At 40.7% G+C, this 16973-nt stretch overlaps 1 protein-coding gene across 1 annotated transcript in view; it reads right to left on the reverse strand.

Moving 5' to 3' along the window:
• Positions 1-2260, reverse strand: part of LOC149449176 (uromodulin-like) — a 43685-nt gene extending 41425 nt beyond the window's left edge. Inside the window, exons 1-2 of the mRNA XM_089693609.1 lie at positions 2215-2260; positions 1861-1957 (exon numbers count right to left, since the gene is read on the reverse strand). Coding sequence (XP_089549735.1) covers positions 1861-1933 — 73 coding nt within the window. The 5' untranslated portion in view covers positions 1934-1957; positions 2215-2260. The remainder of the gene's footprint in view (positions 1-1860; positions 1958-2214) is intronic.
• Between the last annotated feature and the right edge of the window lie 14713 nt (positions 2261-16973).

Here is a 16973-nt window from a genome sequence, read left to right on the forward strand (position 1 = left end):
CTAGTCCTGGTGATTTATTCACATAAAGTTTTTCTAGCTTTTTTCAGCACAGTTTTTTATCAGCCACAAGGGTATATTCAATGTAATGTCATTAACCTTACTGTCTTGTTTGTTATACCCACTCTTTTTCATTCATATAAATTATCAATGAAAATAAAATTATATTTAATACAGTTACATTTTCCGTGTCACCTGTGACCAACTTCCCCTGATCATCTTTTCTGGGGCCAATATAATCAGCTTCCCTAATTGCGCTCTTGCATTTCTTATTGCTTTCTATGTAGTTTTGGAATGGTGATGACCCTTTATATATCTATACATAAATATATCTTATATATCTTTAAGGATGGCTTTTTTCCTGTTAATATGCCTTTATACCTTAGTATTTAGCCACCCAGGTTTAACTTTTGTTGTAAGTGGAGACATTTTCTGTCTCAGAGACCACAGAGCCATTGCCATGATCTAAATTTAGTACTTCCACTCTATGGACTGCATTGTCCATATATTCTTTTAGAGAATGACACTCTTTGTGAACCCTAGTGGATATGCCAAAGCAATACATAAAGATTATACCCACAGTTTCAGTACAGTGTGCTATGTTGTAGCATACACTTGAGTGAAGTGTCCTATAACACTCAATGTAAGAAATGCATTTGTGCAGCATCACTTGGCTGCATATTTCTGATCTATGCTGTGACACATCAGTTCTAGAATAATGGTTCTCATATCTAAAAATATGGGACAAAAAATACTTGGTCAAATCAAACTCCTGCTTTCATTTTCCAATCTGCTACAAAATTATGATATCTGAGATTTTACTGTTATTGTCTTGTATATCAAAATGAAGGCAAGATTTCAAATCAGAGAATACCCATTCATCAAGTCCAATGACAATCAAAGTCACAGTACATATATACAGCTATTTAAAATCTAGTATAAATGGTTTTCAAATCAATTGCAAGGCTTTAGTTTGACTTGTGCCCTCTTGTAACTCAAAGAGGTATGCTTATAGAATACAAGGTGGAGGTTGTGACTTGTAAGCATTCCAAACTATAACACTGCTAGGAGTACCTAGCAGTGTTATAGTTTGCTTGACAGCTCAGTCTGCATGAAAAATTGTAACCATACAAGTTAAAAATAATAATTTGTATAGTGATTACTATCATCAAATGTGCTAGCCAGGTACAGGTACCACATACCTGCTTCCTTTCTGAGATGAGAAAGAGAAATACCTTCTAGCACAAAGTGTATAGGCAAAGAACACTTTCCTACCATGCCCCCTGGGAGAACCATTAGGAATTAATATGCAAAATATTCTTGGTTAAAAGCTAATTCTACCTTTTGCAGAAATAATAAATGCATCCTTTTTAGACTAACAAAAAAGTGTGTATTTATTATGTTTTTGCATTGGAGCCTGAAAAGCATAGCTATCATGATCAGTGGATTGGTGGATGCAATGCTATGGCAGCTGCAGACTATTCGTCCAGCCACAGGTGACCATGTTTCATGTTGCACCCTAAAAATGGAAGCAACTGAAAACATGTTCAGAAAGATGGACTTCTCCTTTAACCCCACAAGTGCTTTTTTTCTACTTCTTTCCTTCCTTTATACTAGCCTTCAAAGTACTAATATAATCATTTAGAGGCTGAATTAAAGGTTTAGTGAAGTATAACTTTTTAGTTATTAAAAGAGAATATTTTTAAAAATAAAGGTTTATACAATTGATCAAAAAGAGGGACAAATGGGGAGGAAAGTGGGACAAAGGGATTTGGTTGCTGATTGGGAGCTATGGTATCAAGACCACATGAGTTTTACAGTAGTGAATCTTTAAATAATAAGCATATTAAAAAGTCAACTTACCGCTTTCTAATTGAAATGAGGTGGAGAAGGTAGCTGATAAAAGCAGCAAAATAGCTGATACTAACACCCGCATACTGTCAGTTTCTTATTCATGCAACTGAAAATGAAAAACCAATTAGCTGATTGGAATGAGGATGAGATAGAAGCAGCACAACTATTACTATAAACACACAACAAAATAAAAATTTTCATAATTTGATTGGAATGAGGCTGAGAAGGTGGCTGATAGAAGCCGCCCAAAATTAACTAAAATACCTGCATCCCATCCTATTCATGCAACTGAAAATTTTAAAAATTCTAATTTTTCATAATTTGTTTGGTTTGCTTTTTGGATAAAATGCTGATAATACTTACTTTGAGATATGTTAGCACACAGATGACTCTTCAGGATTGGCTGTCTTCTGTGCCTATTTTGATTTTATATAGGGGACAGAGTAAGTGATATCCCTGTCTTTATTGCTTTTTATTACTGCTATTAAAATATATCATATGCTCATTCACAGCCATGGCATAAACCAATGCACAGCACAATTACTGTGGTTGTACAGAAGGCTAACAAAAACAATTTCAGCTACAATAAACTAAAAACCAGTGCTCTTATTGGTTCAATAGGCAAATGTTTAACTTTTAGGGCAGAACAGAGAGGATTACGTTCATTTTATTCAATTGAAATTACTTATAATATTCACCTTCAGCTGTGTTTCAGTAATATAATCTGTTCATGTGATGGCACATTGAGGGTCATCAAAAAAAGTTTTAACAGTCTAGGAGTTATAAAACTAGGCTAAAAACAGAACACCAAACATATTGTGTGATTTAATAAAACAATTCAAAGTTCTTGTGCACAATCATATGCAAACGTCATGAAGCTGTCACATTTTTCTTTTATTAGCAACTGGAGCTGTTATCATGCTTTAAAGGAAACCTGTACTGAGAGACATACATATAATGGGAGTGATTTGTACCACTGGACGTTAATCCATTAAAACTCAGGACATCAGTAAAAACTCACTCAAGACCATGATCCTGAACTCTGGACTTTCCATAAATTTGACAACTGGGGAAAGCTCATGTTCAGGAAATACTACATGATGCAGAATTATAAAAGGCAGGGGCTCCCAAGACACCGCATGATGGTTAACCAGTGTGGCAGAATCCAGTGATTTCAAGCACCTAATTCCCAACACCTCCATAAAGTTTTCCCCACTCTTCTCCACTTTTAGAATCTCCTCACAAGGAAATATTTCCCCATAATGAAAGAATGTACTAATTGGATGGAACCTGGTTAAACAGGGGTTTCTTTACTAATTATAACATTTCCTGCATACAGATTTTCAGTATTCATTGATGTCCCATCACTAACAAGGTGCCTTATGAACAGCTACACTAGTCAAACTAATCAAAGTTGGTAAAAATGCCTTTTATGGTGCCATTGTTCCATTTTCTTCAGTATAGCTGACAACTCAGTCTATAAGGGGAGAAATCACACTGTGTACACTCTCATTTAGACACAGCAGGTATCTTCTTCCCAGAACCAAGAGCCAATTAAATCCACCCTTCTCGCCTTGTTTACCCTTAGCCTGGAGCCTAATAGCTGGGATTGCCCGGCATCCTTGGGATGGAACATACATTTATAGGATCCTACACCCTCCTACAAGAGTGCAGCTCATCATTCTACACCCCTCTTTGGTCCAAATTTTACATGTTGGGAGTTCAACCAAAATCTGAATTCTCAGGGACCTTCGGCCACATCCCATAATGGAACCTAGAACAGCAGGGGGAAGTAATATTTAGCATTGGTATTACTACCTGCTAAATGTGATAGCTTCCTGCTGGTTGTAAGGGAGCTGGCAGCGACCAGCGATACATCCATGCTTGGCCACTCAGCTGTCAGCTGGGGATTACAACTAACAGCTTAATCTAAACAAAGTAGTGGGACTGGTGGCAGATACAAAAAAAAAATTGGGGTCCCCCAAACTACTACTAATAGTCTCTGTCAGTTTGGTATGGATTTTAAGTGGGTGCCCCATGCAAAAATAAAGCAAAAAAATGAGCCCTCCCCGATTCAATATTAGGCCCTCATCTGAGCATGCAGTCTGGCTTGCCAGAAAAGGGGGGACCCCACCCTCCCTGAACTATACTGGGCCACATGTCCTCAACATGGCAATTGGTACCCTGCCAGGGCAGACCCCTCAAAGAACCTTTTCATTATGTTAAGGACAAGGTTAATTGAGCCAGAGATGTGGAGGTCTGCAGGCAGGGGGCTTATCAGAATTTGAAAACCTGTTTAAAAAAAGGGTGCCCCAGATATCTTTTGCCTATTAGCTTTGAAATTGGTCAGAATTGATTTTAAATATTCAGCATCCTTGACCTCAGTGGGGTTTGGATTCACATTCAGAACTTGTGAGCTGTTCCATGAACTTCCTGTGAACCAAACTCAGGTACTTTTAGCTCATCCCTAGCTAGGATCGAAGTATTTGCTTTAAGACTATATTCAGCAAAAAAGCCCGGCCCTTTAATGGGTTGTTGATGCCGGGGGTGGGGCGGGGTTTATGATCATGTGACTGCCATGATTGACTGTCACAGTGGTCACATCATCGGAAAGCTCCTGATTGCAAGTAGCGATCAGGAGCTTTCTATTAGGTGCCGGTAACTATTCCGGGAGCATGCTAGGTGTACACTCTCAGCACAGGTTTGTTTGCATTTTATTATACAAATATGCGGTCTCTCATAGTCGAGGCCCACCCATAGAGAGGCCGCATATTTGCATAGTATCAGTGCTAAGAGTTTTGTCAACTCCAACTACTACTTTAAGGCACAATTTGGCCATGATCATTGCAGCAAGATATCCATGCCTCAGAACTTGTTTTTGGATTCTATCACATGATGTCCCAGGTCTTCCATAATCCTAGTCATCTGATCAAAATTATAGATGTTTTCTCAATTTATAGAGAATAGGGAGGTGAATTTAGAGTTTTGTTCTATCATGAAAAGAAAATGTGAAGATGCAGAGGGGGTACTTAAGCACCATGAAGATAATATAGAGAATAGGCTTGTCTGTGGTGGGATAGAAAAACTTTAGAAAGGTATCTAACAGAAGGTATTATCACATAGTCCTTAAAATGGGATTTAAATACAAATGATAGTCTAAATGACCTAGATTTAGAAAAGTAACGGTTTAAGTTCTTCAACTGCTATAGTAGCAAATTACAAATTTATTGACGAGAAAAAGGATATTGGAAAACACAAATGCCACATTTGAAAAATAGAATAAAAAAATAGAATCATTTAGGAAATGGAAGATAAGAACTCATTAGATAAATTAAAGAAGTTTTTAGATAAAGTGCATGTTACCCCAACATTTCATTTTCCTGATATTTGTCTGTCTTTCCATGTATTTGAATTTGCATAGTTTCCTTTGTGTGAAATACCTGGTGATCCTGCAAGCCCCCCTGCTTTTTCCAAATGACCACACAAGGAGAAAGAGAGAGAGAGAGAAAGGAAGGAAGGAAGGAAGGAGAGAAAGAAACAAATGAGAGAAATGGGAGACATAGAGAGAAAGAAAAAGAAAGGAAGGAAGGAAGGAAGTAGAGAAACGGGAGATAGAGAGAGAAAGAAAGAGAGAAAAAAAACAGGAGACAGAGAGAGAGAGAGAGAGAGAGAGAGAGAGAAGAAGGGGGGGGGGGGTGAGAAGACACAAAGCTGGCTGGAAATGTAGGTGGGGCAGACACAGGAAGAGAGGGTGGGAGGAGGAGGGGCAGCTTTCTCTCTCCTCTCCCATAAGTGGTGGGCGAGGACTGTCAGCACTGGGGACTACATATGCTGACAAATCCCCCGTAGCGCTAGAGGAGATGAGGGAAGGGGGGGGCAGCAACTGGAGGAGATGAGGGAGGGGGGGCGGATGCAGAAGGAGCATACAGGAGCCTACTGCATGCAGGAGATTGATAGGAGAGGCGGCCGGGCGGCACATAGAGGAACAGAGAAATTCACGGTCCTCTGTGTGCTGCCCGGCTGCTTCTCTTAACCAGGTGGCCCTGGCCCACCGAGCAAACGCCCGGTGTGCCCTACAGCCAGTCCAGGCCTGCTTGAGACTCATCGCATTCCAGCAATGTGAATGAGAGCAGCCTTGGCTGTCATGGGTCTCTTCCTCCTCATGTCAATCACAGCCAGTCAATCAATGAGGAGAGAGAGGGGGAGGGGCCAAGCCGCAGCTCTGTGTGTGAATGGACACATGGAGCAGCGGATGCTTGCTGTGGGGGCACCCAAGAGACAGGAGGAGCCAGGAGAGCCTGCGGGGGACCCAAGAAGAGGAGGATCCAGGCTGTTGTGTGCAAAATCACTGCACATAGTAGGTAGGTATAGACATGTTTGTTATTTTACACAAAAAAAAAATTAACCTTTAGAATCGCTTTAAGTCATCCAGCTAACCTGTACTTACCCGACCTCTATTACAGACTCACACAGTTACTATGAGTCATACACTATGATTTTACCTGCAATACACTACACTATTCTAGTAGCACACTAGAGAGCGCTACAATTAAAAAATGTATTTATGATTTTGTTTGTAAATACATACAAACGTTTCGTGTTAAATTTCTATTTTAAACTGAATGAGTCATTTTACAAGGTAAAGGTTGAAACTTTAAAATAGATCTTTCAAATGAAAAAATGAAGAATTATTAAAGAGATGGTATAAACTATAAGGAGTCACATGTTTACAGATGACAAAATAAAGAGAAAGAAGAGAGTATTGTAGCAAGCATACACACAGAGATGGACGCGGTTCAACCATGTTGCTCCAACCCTCATTTTGTTAAGAATTCTCCATGTCTCCCTCATTCTCCCCCCTTCCTCTCTGTTCATACACTTTGACATATGGCCTGTTTGTTAGGAGTGTCACAGGCCAGGGCACAGCAGGGAGCCCAGAGCTGTAAAACACCTCTCTCAGCGAGGTGCCTGGTTGTCTGAGAGAGCTGTGCCATATAGCACTTCGTAAAAGCTAAGGCAAGCCTTCCCAGGAGTTCAAGGCATTCCAACGAAGCACGAACCAGATAAACACTTTTCAAAATCCATTTTTCCCCTATGTCTCATATCTTGGAATATGGAAGACTTACATAAAAACCAGACATATCGTCAGATTGGCCAAGAGGAGACGAACAGTTTGATAGGTCACTCTCCTTGGTTGGAATACATAGGAAAGCAGAAAAGTAGATCTTGTGAACCATTCAGTGTAGAATTTCATATTTCATATCTAATCAATCCTCAGGCGTGTTTGCATAATAATCTACCCGCAGGTGGAGTGTCACTTTTGCATAGGAAAAGTTATGAGCCAAAATATGAACTAGAAGAGATTTTGGCTCTAGTTTAGGTCCACGCCCAGACCTTCCTGCCCTAAACGGGGTATTGGTCCTTGACTTTAGAGACACCCCCTGCTGGGGAACTAAAAAATGGGCTGTCAGGCCTAAGAGAGTTACGTTGAAGAATTCTCCCATTTAACATCAGGACCACCTGGGGAGACCCGTGCCCTTTTGCTCTGAAACTTGATCTGCTAGCCCAGGACTTTGGCAAGTCCTTTAACCCTTTAACTTCCTTTCTGTTATCTCTTTGCTGTGCTGTTGTTCTCTGTATATTTATATATATATTGGTTACATCTTTTTTCTGTAAATATTTTTATTGCACCCTTTTCGACCTTTTAGTAATAAATCTTTCCTTCTGAAAGTGTTGAACTGTTTCTATAGCTCTTTATTGCAATCTACGAATTCCTGCCTCTAAAAGAGCGCTACTGTGTTTGTTTAACCCTCTGTATAACCGGCCTGCTGTGACCGTGTTATACAGACGATTATCTCAACCATTATAATGTTATAGCTGATATGGCCGAGTTTCCTCTTGCTCTGTACAAAAAGGAGGTGGTGACAGTGTGAAGGGTTAATTGCGTAATTAACCTAACCCAGTAACAATCGCATTCAGGCTTCCGGTACATAGATTGTGGTCCAATTAGCTGGAAAATCGTTGTGCAGGGTGCAGCTGGCTGTGGCATTGTTACGCACGTGACATTGCGGTTTTAGAATGGCTAGTCCTTCGGTCATGAGTTTGCAATGCAAGGCAGCAATGGGAGCCAGAATTTCATTCAGTTAGGCTAAGCTATATATGGACAAATGGGAGAGGGCATTTATTTATGGTAGGGTTTGGCTTACCATAAGAAGGGTAGGGTTACATTTTTTGGAAAAGATTTATTGACAATATTTTTATCATTTTAAGGGGAGATGAAGACTCCCTCAGAACATTTATTATGAGTGTCAGTAGAAAATAAATGAGTATACAGTTAGGCCTCATTCACACAGATGTGCTACAGCGTGCATGTTTAACTGCATGGGGATGGAATGGCAGTCCCACTTGTGTCATATGGGATACAGTAGCTACACGGACAAAACCATTGCCTCCGGTTTGAGAGCTTTGCAGGTGTATGGGCCTAAAGGGCTGTGAAATTTACATAAATGGGATTGTCTGTATGGGGATGCATGGGGGATGCACGGGAGATGCACACAACACTTGTGCATCCCTATGCAGGCAAACATGGCCCTTGCACGGGTGTATGCTGTAGTACCTCTGTGTGAACAAAACCCTAATGTATCGTTGTAATGGAAATTCCATTTTTAGATTTTCATATCAGAGTACAGGGGACATGCACATGATTAACTATTCATTGCAGAGTGAAACTTCACCATATTCAGTAAGCTGTGGGGCTAATGTCATTGCAAAGTGCAACTTCTCTTGCAAAGTGAACAGCCTATTTGCCTTTAGTAAATCAACCCCATAATGTTTCACCCCACTTTGATAAATTTCAGAACGGAAATCCAGAGGGTCTAAAAATTTGGGGCATAGAAAGAATTAAAAAGGTTTGGAGGGGTGGTAATTTTTTCACGTTCCAAAACGAGTTTATTAAAATAAAACATCAGGAAATACAGTCAGGTTTACATATCAAAAAAGTATTCCAAATACTGGTTACAGAAAAAATTGTCAATTCAACAGAAGAGTACTGTTCTATCGCATCAGTCATGTACCACCGTTGAATAGTAGTTAGGTAAGAAATGCCTTATTGTTAATGCAAAGCAGTTGAGCACTTTATTCTGGGGTTGCCTCAAAGACAGCGTTTCTTGTAAAAAAATATAGTCAAAAACTTGTCCATATTGGGGTCTGGGAAGAGACCAAGTAGGCAAGGCTTTGGGTTTAGAGATAAAGGGGAGCCCATATGGTCATGCAAGAATCTAACAAACTGGGCCCAAAAGGTTTGTACCACGGGGCAGGACCAGATGAGGTGGAAAAAGGTGAACTCGACCTGTAGACAAAGTGGACATAAAGAGTTGTGGGTAGGTTTATAGTGAGAACCATGGACTGAAGTCAAATAAACACAGTGTAGGATATACATGGAGGGATGGTAACTTTAAATTAAAAATTTCACTAAAATTTAAACTAAACAAGTTTATATGCCTAATCCCTGGGTTGCCCCGATATCTTTTTTTTATCAGCAAATACGAGTACTGATACTTGTACTCAGGTACACGCCAATATCGATCAGTGATACCTTTGCAATGCTATTTGAGGCTATACAAAATGAATGGGCTCAATTTGCACTGCAAAGAATCACATGTGATTTGAACAAGAATGCGGGACAGGAATGCCTGTCCGAATTACATGCGGTTTCCCTATGGGTGCAGTGCAATTTGCAGTACAATGTGAGCCATACAAAATGAGTGGGTCAAATGGCACTGCAAATCGCCACACCTGCAGGGTGCATGGGTGCACTGCATGTGATTCAGACAGGATTCACACTGCATTCTTGCTCAAATCACATGCAATTCTTTGCAGTGCAATTTGAGCCCATTCATTTAGTATGGGCTCAAATCACATCGCAAAGGTATCAGTTTCAGGTATTGGAGCTTTTGTACGAGTATGAGTACTCGTGCAAATGCTTAGTATTGGCACTGATACTGGTTCCCAAGGGGTTAAATATGGACATCATTTTAAATTGCTTTATTAGTAATGTCTGATTAATTTGGGAGTTTCATAGTGTTATGTTATGGTAATATGAGGAAAACTTTTTTGTTTATTTTTTGAATAATTGTATTAATTATTGTTGAAATTTTATGCATTTCCAGTTGTATGGTGTATGTCTGTAACTCTGCATTGAGGGGGTTAATGCCAGACCGAGAAGCAGGATATATGAGATCAGTGTCCCTGTCTCTGTCTCTTGACAAAGCTGGAATGATGAAACACATCAGTAGACGTGACCAGAGTTTTGGTGCAGTTATTGAAGGACACAGAATCAGACTGGTGTCTCATACATCTGATGCATTATGAGGGTTTATCCACCTGCGGACAGCAATACGCATATATATTATATATTATATATGTTGTGGTTTTCAAGTGGTTTACCGGGGCTGTGGCTGAGGATATCAGCCATAACCCCCCTAATGTTTTTTTTCAGTGGGGGCTGGATTTCTCATAATTGCAGTCTGAGCAGCTGTGGCGGGAGTGGGGGGCCCATGGAACACAGCTCACTTTAGAGAGGTGGGGAGACCCCTGTCTCAGCTCCCCATATCCCTCTTATGTGTAAGTCACCCTGTGCCTGTTAGGGGTGCAGGGTGATATGTCCTGATATTATGTAGACATGTATAGGTGGGGTGGGGGGTTGTTCATTGTTTATTGCCATGTGGTTGTATCCCATTGTTCTATTGTGTGTCTTGCTTGGGAGCAAACTATTTGGGATGTATGTGTTTGTGTATTGGCTTGGTGGGGGGTGTCTGCTGATGTGTCTCTTGTTGCTAGATGTGGTTGCCCCGCCCTGTGTATTTATGCAGGGAGGGGGGAATTGTTCCCTTGAATGTATATATCTTGTATCTGTGTTAAAGATAAAGTGGTCTATTTCCTGGTTTTCCTTCAAGAGTGGTGTCCGTGGTTTGTGTTTGGATGGAGAAGCGGGAGTCTAACGGAAATACCTAACTGCAGTCGGAGTATGGTTCCGTTACAGCAGCCCATTAGCAACCAGATCGTTTTCTGTAGTGGAAGGAGGGGACCCCCCCCCCTCCAGCCACTCGCTGGTGTTTCTCGGGCTTACTGTTTCAGCCAGTGCGCCCGAGGTACGGTCCACCAGTGCAGCCGGCTGGTCACATGATGTCACTTCCGGTCCGGAGCTTAGATGTAAAAACATTTTTGTTTACAGCAAAAAATAAAAAAAAAATGTTTTATGATCTTTTGCTTCTAAAGGCAAAGGAGAGATCTGCGGTCTTTTTGATCTCTCCACTGAGAGGACCTGTCATCCTTATTTCTATTACAAGTGATGTATACATTCCTTGCAATAGGAATAAAAGTGATAAAAAAATAAAGGCAAAGTGTAAAAATAAAAAATAAAATAAATAGGAAAACATTTTTTAAAGCGCCCCCATCTTTCTGTACTTGTGCACAGAAGTGAATGCATACTTAAGTCACGTATGTAAACGTTGTTTGCAGCACACGTGTGAGGTATCGCCACGATCATTGTAGCGAGAGCAGTAATTCTAGCACTAGACCTCCTCTGTAACTCTAAACAGGTAACCTGTAAAAATGTTTAAAGCATCGCCTTTGGATATTTTTAAGTACCGCAGTTTGTCACCATTCCACGAGAGTGCACAAATTTAAATGCATGACATGTTAGGTATCTATTTACTCGCTGTAATATCATCTTTTATATTTTACAAACAAATTGGGTTATATATTGTGTTTTATTTTTTTTAATTCATTAAAGTGTTTTTTTTCCAATAAAATTGCATTTGAAAAACTGCTGCGCAAATACCATGTGACATAAAACATTGCAATGATTGCCATTTCATTCTCTAGGGTTTTTGCTAAGAAACATATATACTGTATATATGTATAATGTTTGGGGTATATGTAATTTTGTAGCAAAATATACTGATTTAAACTTTTAAACAAAAAGTTCCAGAAAATGCTTGGTCTTTACGTGAATATTATTTTAGATGTACTTGTGCAGGGTGATGCATCACACAATGTGAGTGCAACTTTGGTGTTCTAAAGCAGTGGTCTCCAAACTATGGCCTTGGAGTTGGAAAGTCCCTTTGCTTGCCTTTATCTGGCCCTTGGAACCTCTATTTCTCCAACTGATATCAATGATGGGGTACCAATCCTCCAACTGACACCATCGATGGGGCACTATTCCTTCCACTGATACCAACAATCAGGCACTATTCCTCCCGCTAAAACCAAGGATGGGCATTGTTTATTCCCACGGTTGCCGAGGAATTTTCAACTCCCACTGGTCACAGTCCAGCCCTGCCAATGGGTGGAAGAAAGTGAACTCTCCTTTTGTTTAGAAAGCTTGGAGACCCCTGTTCTAAGGCCTCATTCACATGGGTCATACTAAAGCGTACGCACATGGAGAGCTGTGTTTACCCATATGGGGATGTATAGGCGTTCAGTCTGTGTCCCTGCAGTGTTGTTTTTATATACATACCACACTATGGTATGTTTATGGTTTTGTTTTGCATCAGAGTTTCTATAATAAAGACTGTGGAGGAGTTGTTTGAGTTGACATAACATAGGCACCTTCCAGACCTTTTGTTAACTCAAAGGTCAAATCATTGCGGGGTGTGATTCTGTGTTCACTGTGTAGATCAGAGCACTGGTTTAACAGCCAAATTCAGGACAGAACATTATAACAGGCAGAAACAGCATAGAATTTGCAAGAAGAAATAAACTGGAGACTTTTGTTACTACTTTTTTTACGTTCACCTTGAGCACATTTAATGGATGGATTGTAATATACTCAAGTGTATTTAGTGGATGTTATAGGTTGGGTATAGCACTGTTTATTTGGATATTATTTTGCAGTGCATGCGTGTATATGTTATGGTATGATATATGTATGTACAACAATATATTTTTATTTTGGCACACACAGCACTCAGAAGTTTTATTTTTTATTTGATTTGTTTTTTAATAATCCTGGTCATGCTCACATTTTGTCACACTATTATGCCTTTTTAAGTCTATGTAAACTCTAACAATACATTTCATTTTTTTTGCTCTCTTTTGGTCTGGTACATATATTATTGAAACATGTTATCATATCTGTTTGACAAGTGTTTATCTGTCCGCAAATCTTGTGAGATGCTAACTTTCTGCACTTAGTGTCTACAAACTGTTATCAGATAGCGTTATTCCCTGCTATCTCTGTGGACTACAAGACACTTCCCCCTGTTATGTAGAAGATAGGGAGATGTTATGTAGCCCTAACGCACTGGGGATTATTTACTAAAGCTGGAGTGTGCAAAATCTGGTGCAACTCTGAATAGAAAGCAGCTTCCAGGTTTTATAGCCAAAGCTTATTTGAACAAGCTGAAGTTAGAAGCTGATTGGCTACCATGCACAGCTGCACCAGATTCTGAGTGCACCAGTTTTAGTAAATCTACCCCATAATTATGTACTCCTAACACACTCCCTGTCCTAGGTTGGCAATGATGATCAGTACAGTTGTCAGCCTAGGACACAAAGTGTGTGAATGGAAGGATTACCAGGTTAAGGGAATGTAACACCCTGCTATTATTCAGACTGCAGGATGTTAAAAGAGACACAAGGTGGCAGTGTCCTGTAACTCGATGAAACACACTCTGGTAAAAGCTTTATGGACCTTGAACTGCAGAACTTTGTTAGAAGGCTGCTAATTGGGGGACTACATTTTTCCCAGATCTGGTGTGTGGGCGGAGGCCTATAAAAGTAGAAGCCCGGGAACAGGATGGGGAAGTGAGAGCTGGAGAGCAGAAGTGGAGAGAGAGAGAGCTGTGTAGGCCGCCAGAGTTCCAGACCAGGCTGCAGAGGGAGAGAGGAAAGGAGCCAGGAGGGATCGCTGACCACCAGCATCACCAGCCTAGAGAGGGAGACATCCTGTTGGCAGGCGACTCAGAGTGCTGTGACCTGACTAAGCACTGCAGTGGGGATTGGAGAACTACTGGGGGCCCTCATCTGCTGAGAGTGAGAAACTGCTAGGACCTGCTGAAAGCTACAGATCGGGTAAGAGAATCCCATACACCAGCCAAACAAGTGAGCACTGACATTCCTTTCCAACCAGTCACTTTCCTGCCCACAGTTGCAGACACTTTATATAGTTACCACGCGTTGCAGCCTAGTTCCCCAGCCGCTAGTGTTGAACACATTTATAGCATAGTCCAATCATCAGCTCTGGCCACAGTGTGCGCCTTCTGCAGTCCAAACCACATCATTGTTCCCTTAACCATCAGACTATTCTCTTACAGGAACATCTACCACCATTGCCATTAATTACTTCAGCTCAGAGCGGAGTTGCCCTTTGCTAGCAAGTGCTTCTGCCAACTTCTGCCATCTTTTTGCCTAAAGTTTGCAACCTGCTTAGTGCATTTTAAAAAACATCACCCAAGTTAATTGCCACTTAAAGAGTTAGTATCTGTTCTTCCTCTTTCTTCCCTGGTGTTAATCCTTTGAGGAACTGCAACTTTCATCTTTTCCTACTTAAAGAGTCTGGATCGTTGTAGTGCACCTACTGGGCCCCAACGTGCGCGTAGATGATTCCTCACTGCATTTAAAGGGATGTTGACTACCCAAATTAAAGAAGCTCCTTTCTGCTTCAGACTAAAACCTTGCTATCAGATCCTGGGGGCCCAAAGTGTGCTAGTTCCACCATTGATAGTTTCCTTGCTCACTGGGGACTAGAAGTTCCTCAGGTTTGAGATTTTGGGTTAACTTCTGAATAGCAGGCCTGCCAATATTGATTAAGATTTTGCTGTATGTATTGTTTTCTTTGCTTAGAGTTACTAAGAGTGGTAATTGCCATTACGTACACATATACCACTTTTTACTATATGACTGAGCTTACATCCAACTTTAATATTATTATTATTATACAGTATTTATATAGCGCCAAAGGGTATGCTCAGCGCTGTACAGTAGCAGGGGGGACAGAACATGAGACAAGACAGGAACAATACACTACACGAGGGGCTCGGGCCCTGCTCTTTCGAGCTTACAATCTAGGATGAACATATTAGTTCACTCCAATCTGTGTGTGAGTCTGTTTTCTGGTGATAATTTACTGTGGTCAGAAGAGTACTGTGGTGTTAGCAGGGGTTGGGCTTTCAGAGAGGGGTACAGAGCAACAGGGAGCCCAAATATAACTCAGCAACTCCTATGAGGTAGTGTTACAGGAAAAAGAAGTGTGCAAAAAAAAAAATCTAATGCAGCCACCATATATAAAGACAGGTAAGCTTTAAGGTGGGGGTTTTACTACAAAAATAAAAGACCACACAGTGTGAAACTGGCCAGCATGCAAAGGGGGCTATGGTTGGATAGGCATTGACACCAAACTGTGCACATCCCCTCCCAGCTTCTTTTTGAAGAGGGCAGCTACCCACCTGTAGCTGGATTACCTTCTGCTGTATTGTGTCATACTCTTGGCCATAGCACACTCACAACATCCCTGGCCTGAGACCTTAATATTTCAGAATATAGTAATGTCTACACATAAAATGCACTTCCCACACTTTACTGTAACTTCACGTTTTCCGTGACATCTGACATACCATTTGAAACACCAAACTCATCAGAATTCTTTGTCTCAGGATGTCACACATAGGAGTAGTCATTTTGTAGCTGACATTTCTGTGCAGAACAAGCACCTGTCTTTTAAGCCATCTTCCTTCTACACCTCCATTTTTCTCCTTGAATAACCACAGGATTGGGACTACTTCCCCATGTATATTAGGTCCACAGCATTAGATTCCATCACAGGACCCGCAGCTGAGGGTTAAGGGGATCAAGGTGTCCTCTTTAGTGTACCAGTCTCTCTCCCTCTTATTGTCCCTTTTATAGCTTAGGTACAAGCAGCACATAGTAATGAAATCACCAAATCTCACATTGCAGGTATATACAGCCATGGGGCTCAATGCACAGGAAGTGCACTGCAATTTTAAATGAGGGTCTACAAAAGGCAGATTCTAAGGTACTGCTTAGGCATTAAACACAGGCAAAATTAACATTTCTAGATGTTCCCTATAAGATAGCAAATCTAATTTTTTTTTGCATTTGGATCCACTTTAACTGGATAAACAAATCCTGGGTTGTAACAAACATTACAGCCTGACAAGGCTGTACACATAACTTGCACAGGTGTGTTATGGTTTACTCTGCATATTAGTACAATGCTTCTACAAAATTACCTCAATAAAATCTTGAGGTCAACAGGCTGAGTACTGGCTCTCTCTTATACTGGTTGTTGATGGTGTCACCACAATCGGTGCACTCCCAACAAAGGAAACTAAAGGGTGTGGTGCTGGAAGGGCTCTACACATGCCGCAGCCATGGCATTTTTTAACCTGGGCTTCAGAGTTTGACAGGCAGCATTTCTTATCTAACTCACCCACTGGGGTCACCCCAACCGCAGGCCAAACACTTTTGATTTGCAGTTGTGCCAAGTCCCAGAATGCAAAACTGGCATTCAGAAATTAAATAAAAATAAAGTTGTAGGAGGTGGCATTGTCAGGACTGGGATCTGAACCCAGGAGCTCTGCTGCATCTGGCAGTAGCACCTATTGCAGAGCCACCTGAGATGCTGGACAGCTCCCTGCCTGATCCCTTGGACACATTTACTTTCTCTCTTCTTTCCGGTGAACCTTGAACTCCTTGCTCTTCCCATAAACATCTTATTTAGGCCATGCTTTTGCACTTCCTGTATGCCAGATTATTGTGCTCTTCTTCAGTCGATATAGTGGATATAAAAAGTCTACACACCCCTGTTAAAATCTCAGTTTTCTGTAATGTAAAAAAATGAGACCAAGATAAATCGTTTCAGAACTTTTTCCACCTGTAATGTAACCTATAAACTGTACAACTCAGTTGAACAACAAACTGAAATCTTTTAGGTGAAGTAAAAATAAAAAACTAAAATAATATGGTTGCATAAGTGTGCACACCCTTAAACTAATACTTTGTTGAGGCACCTTTGCGTTTATTATAGCACTCAGTCTTTTTGGGTATGAATCTTTCAGCATGGCACATCTTGACTTGGCAATATTTGCCCAATCTTCCTT

This window comes from Staurois parvus, unplaced genomic scaffold (genome assembly GCF_062004578.1).
Source record: "Staurois parvus isolate SC_StPar_1 unplaced genomic scaffold, SC_StPar_1.0 ptg000635l, whole genome shotgun sequence".
Lineage (NCBI taxonomy): Eukaryota > Metazoa > Chordata > Amphibia > Anura > Ranidae > Staurois > Staurois parvus.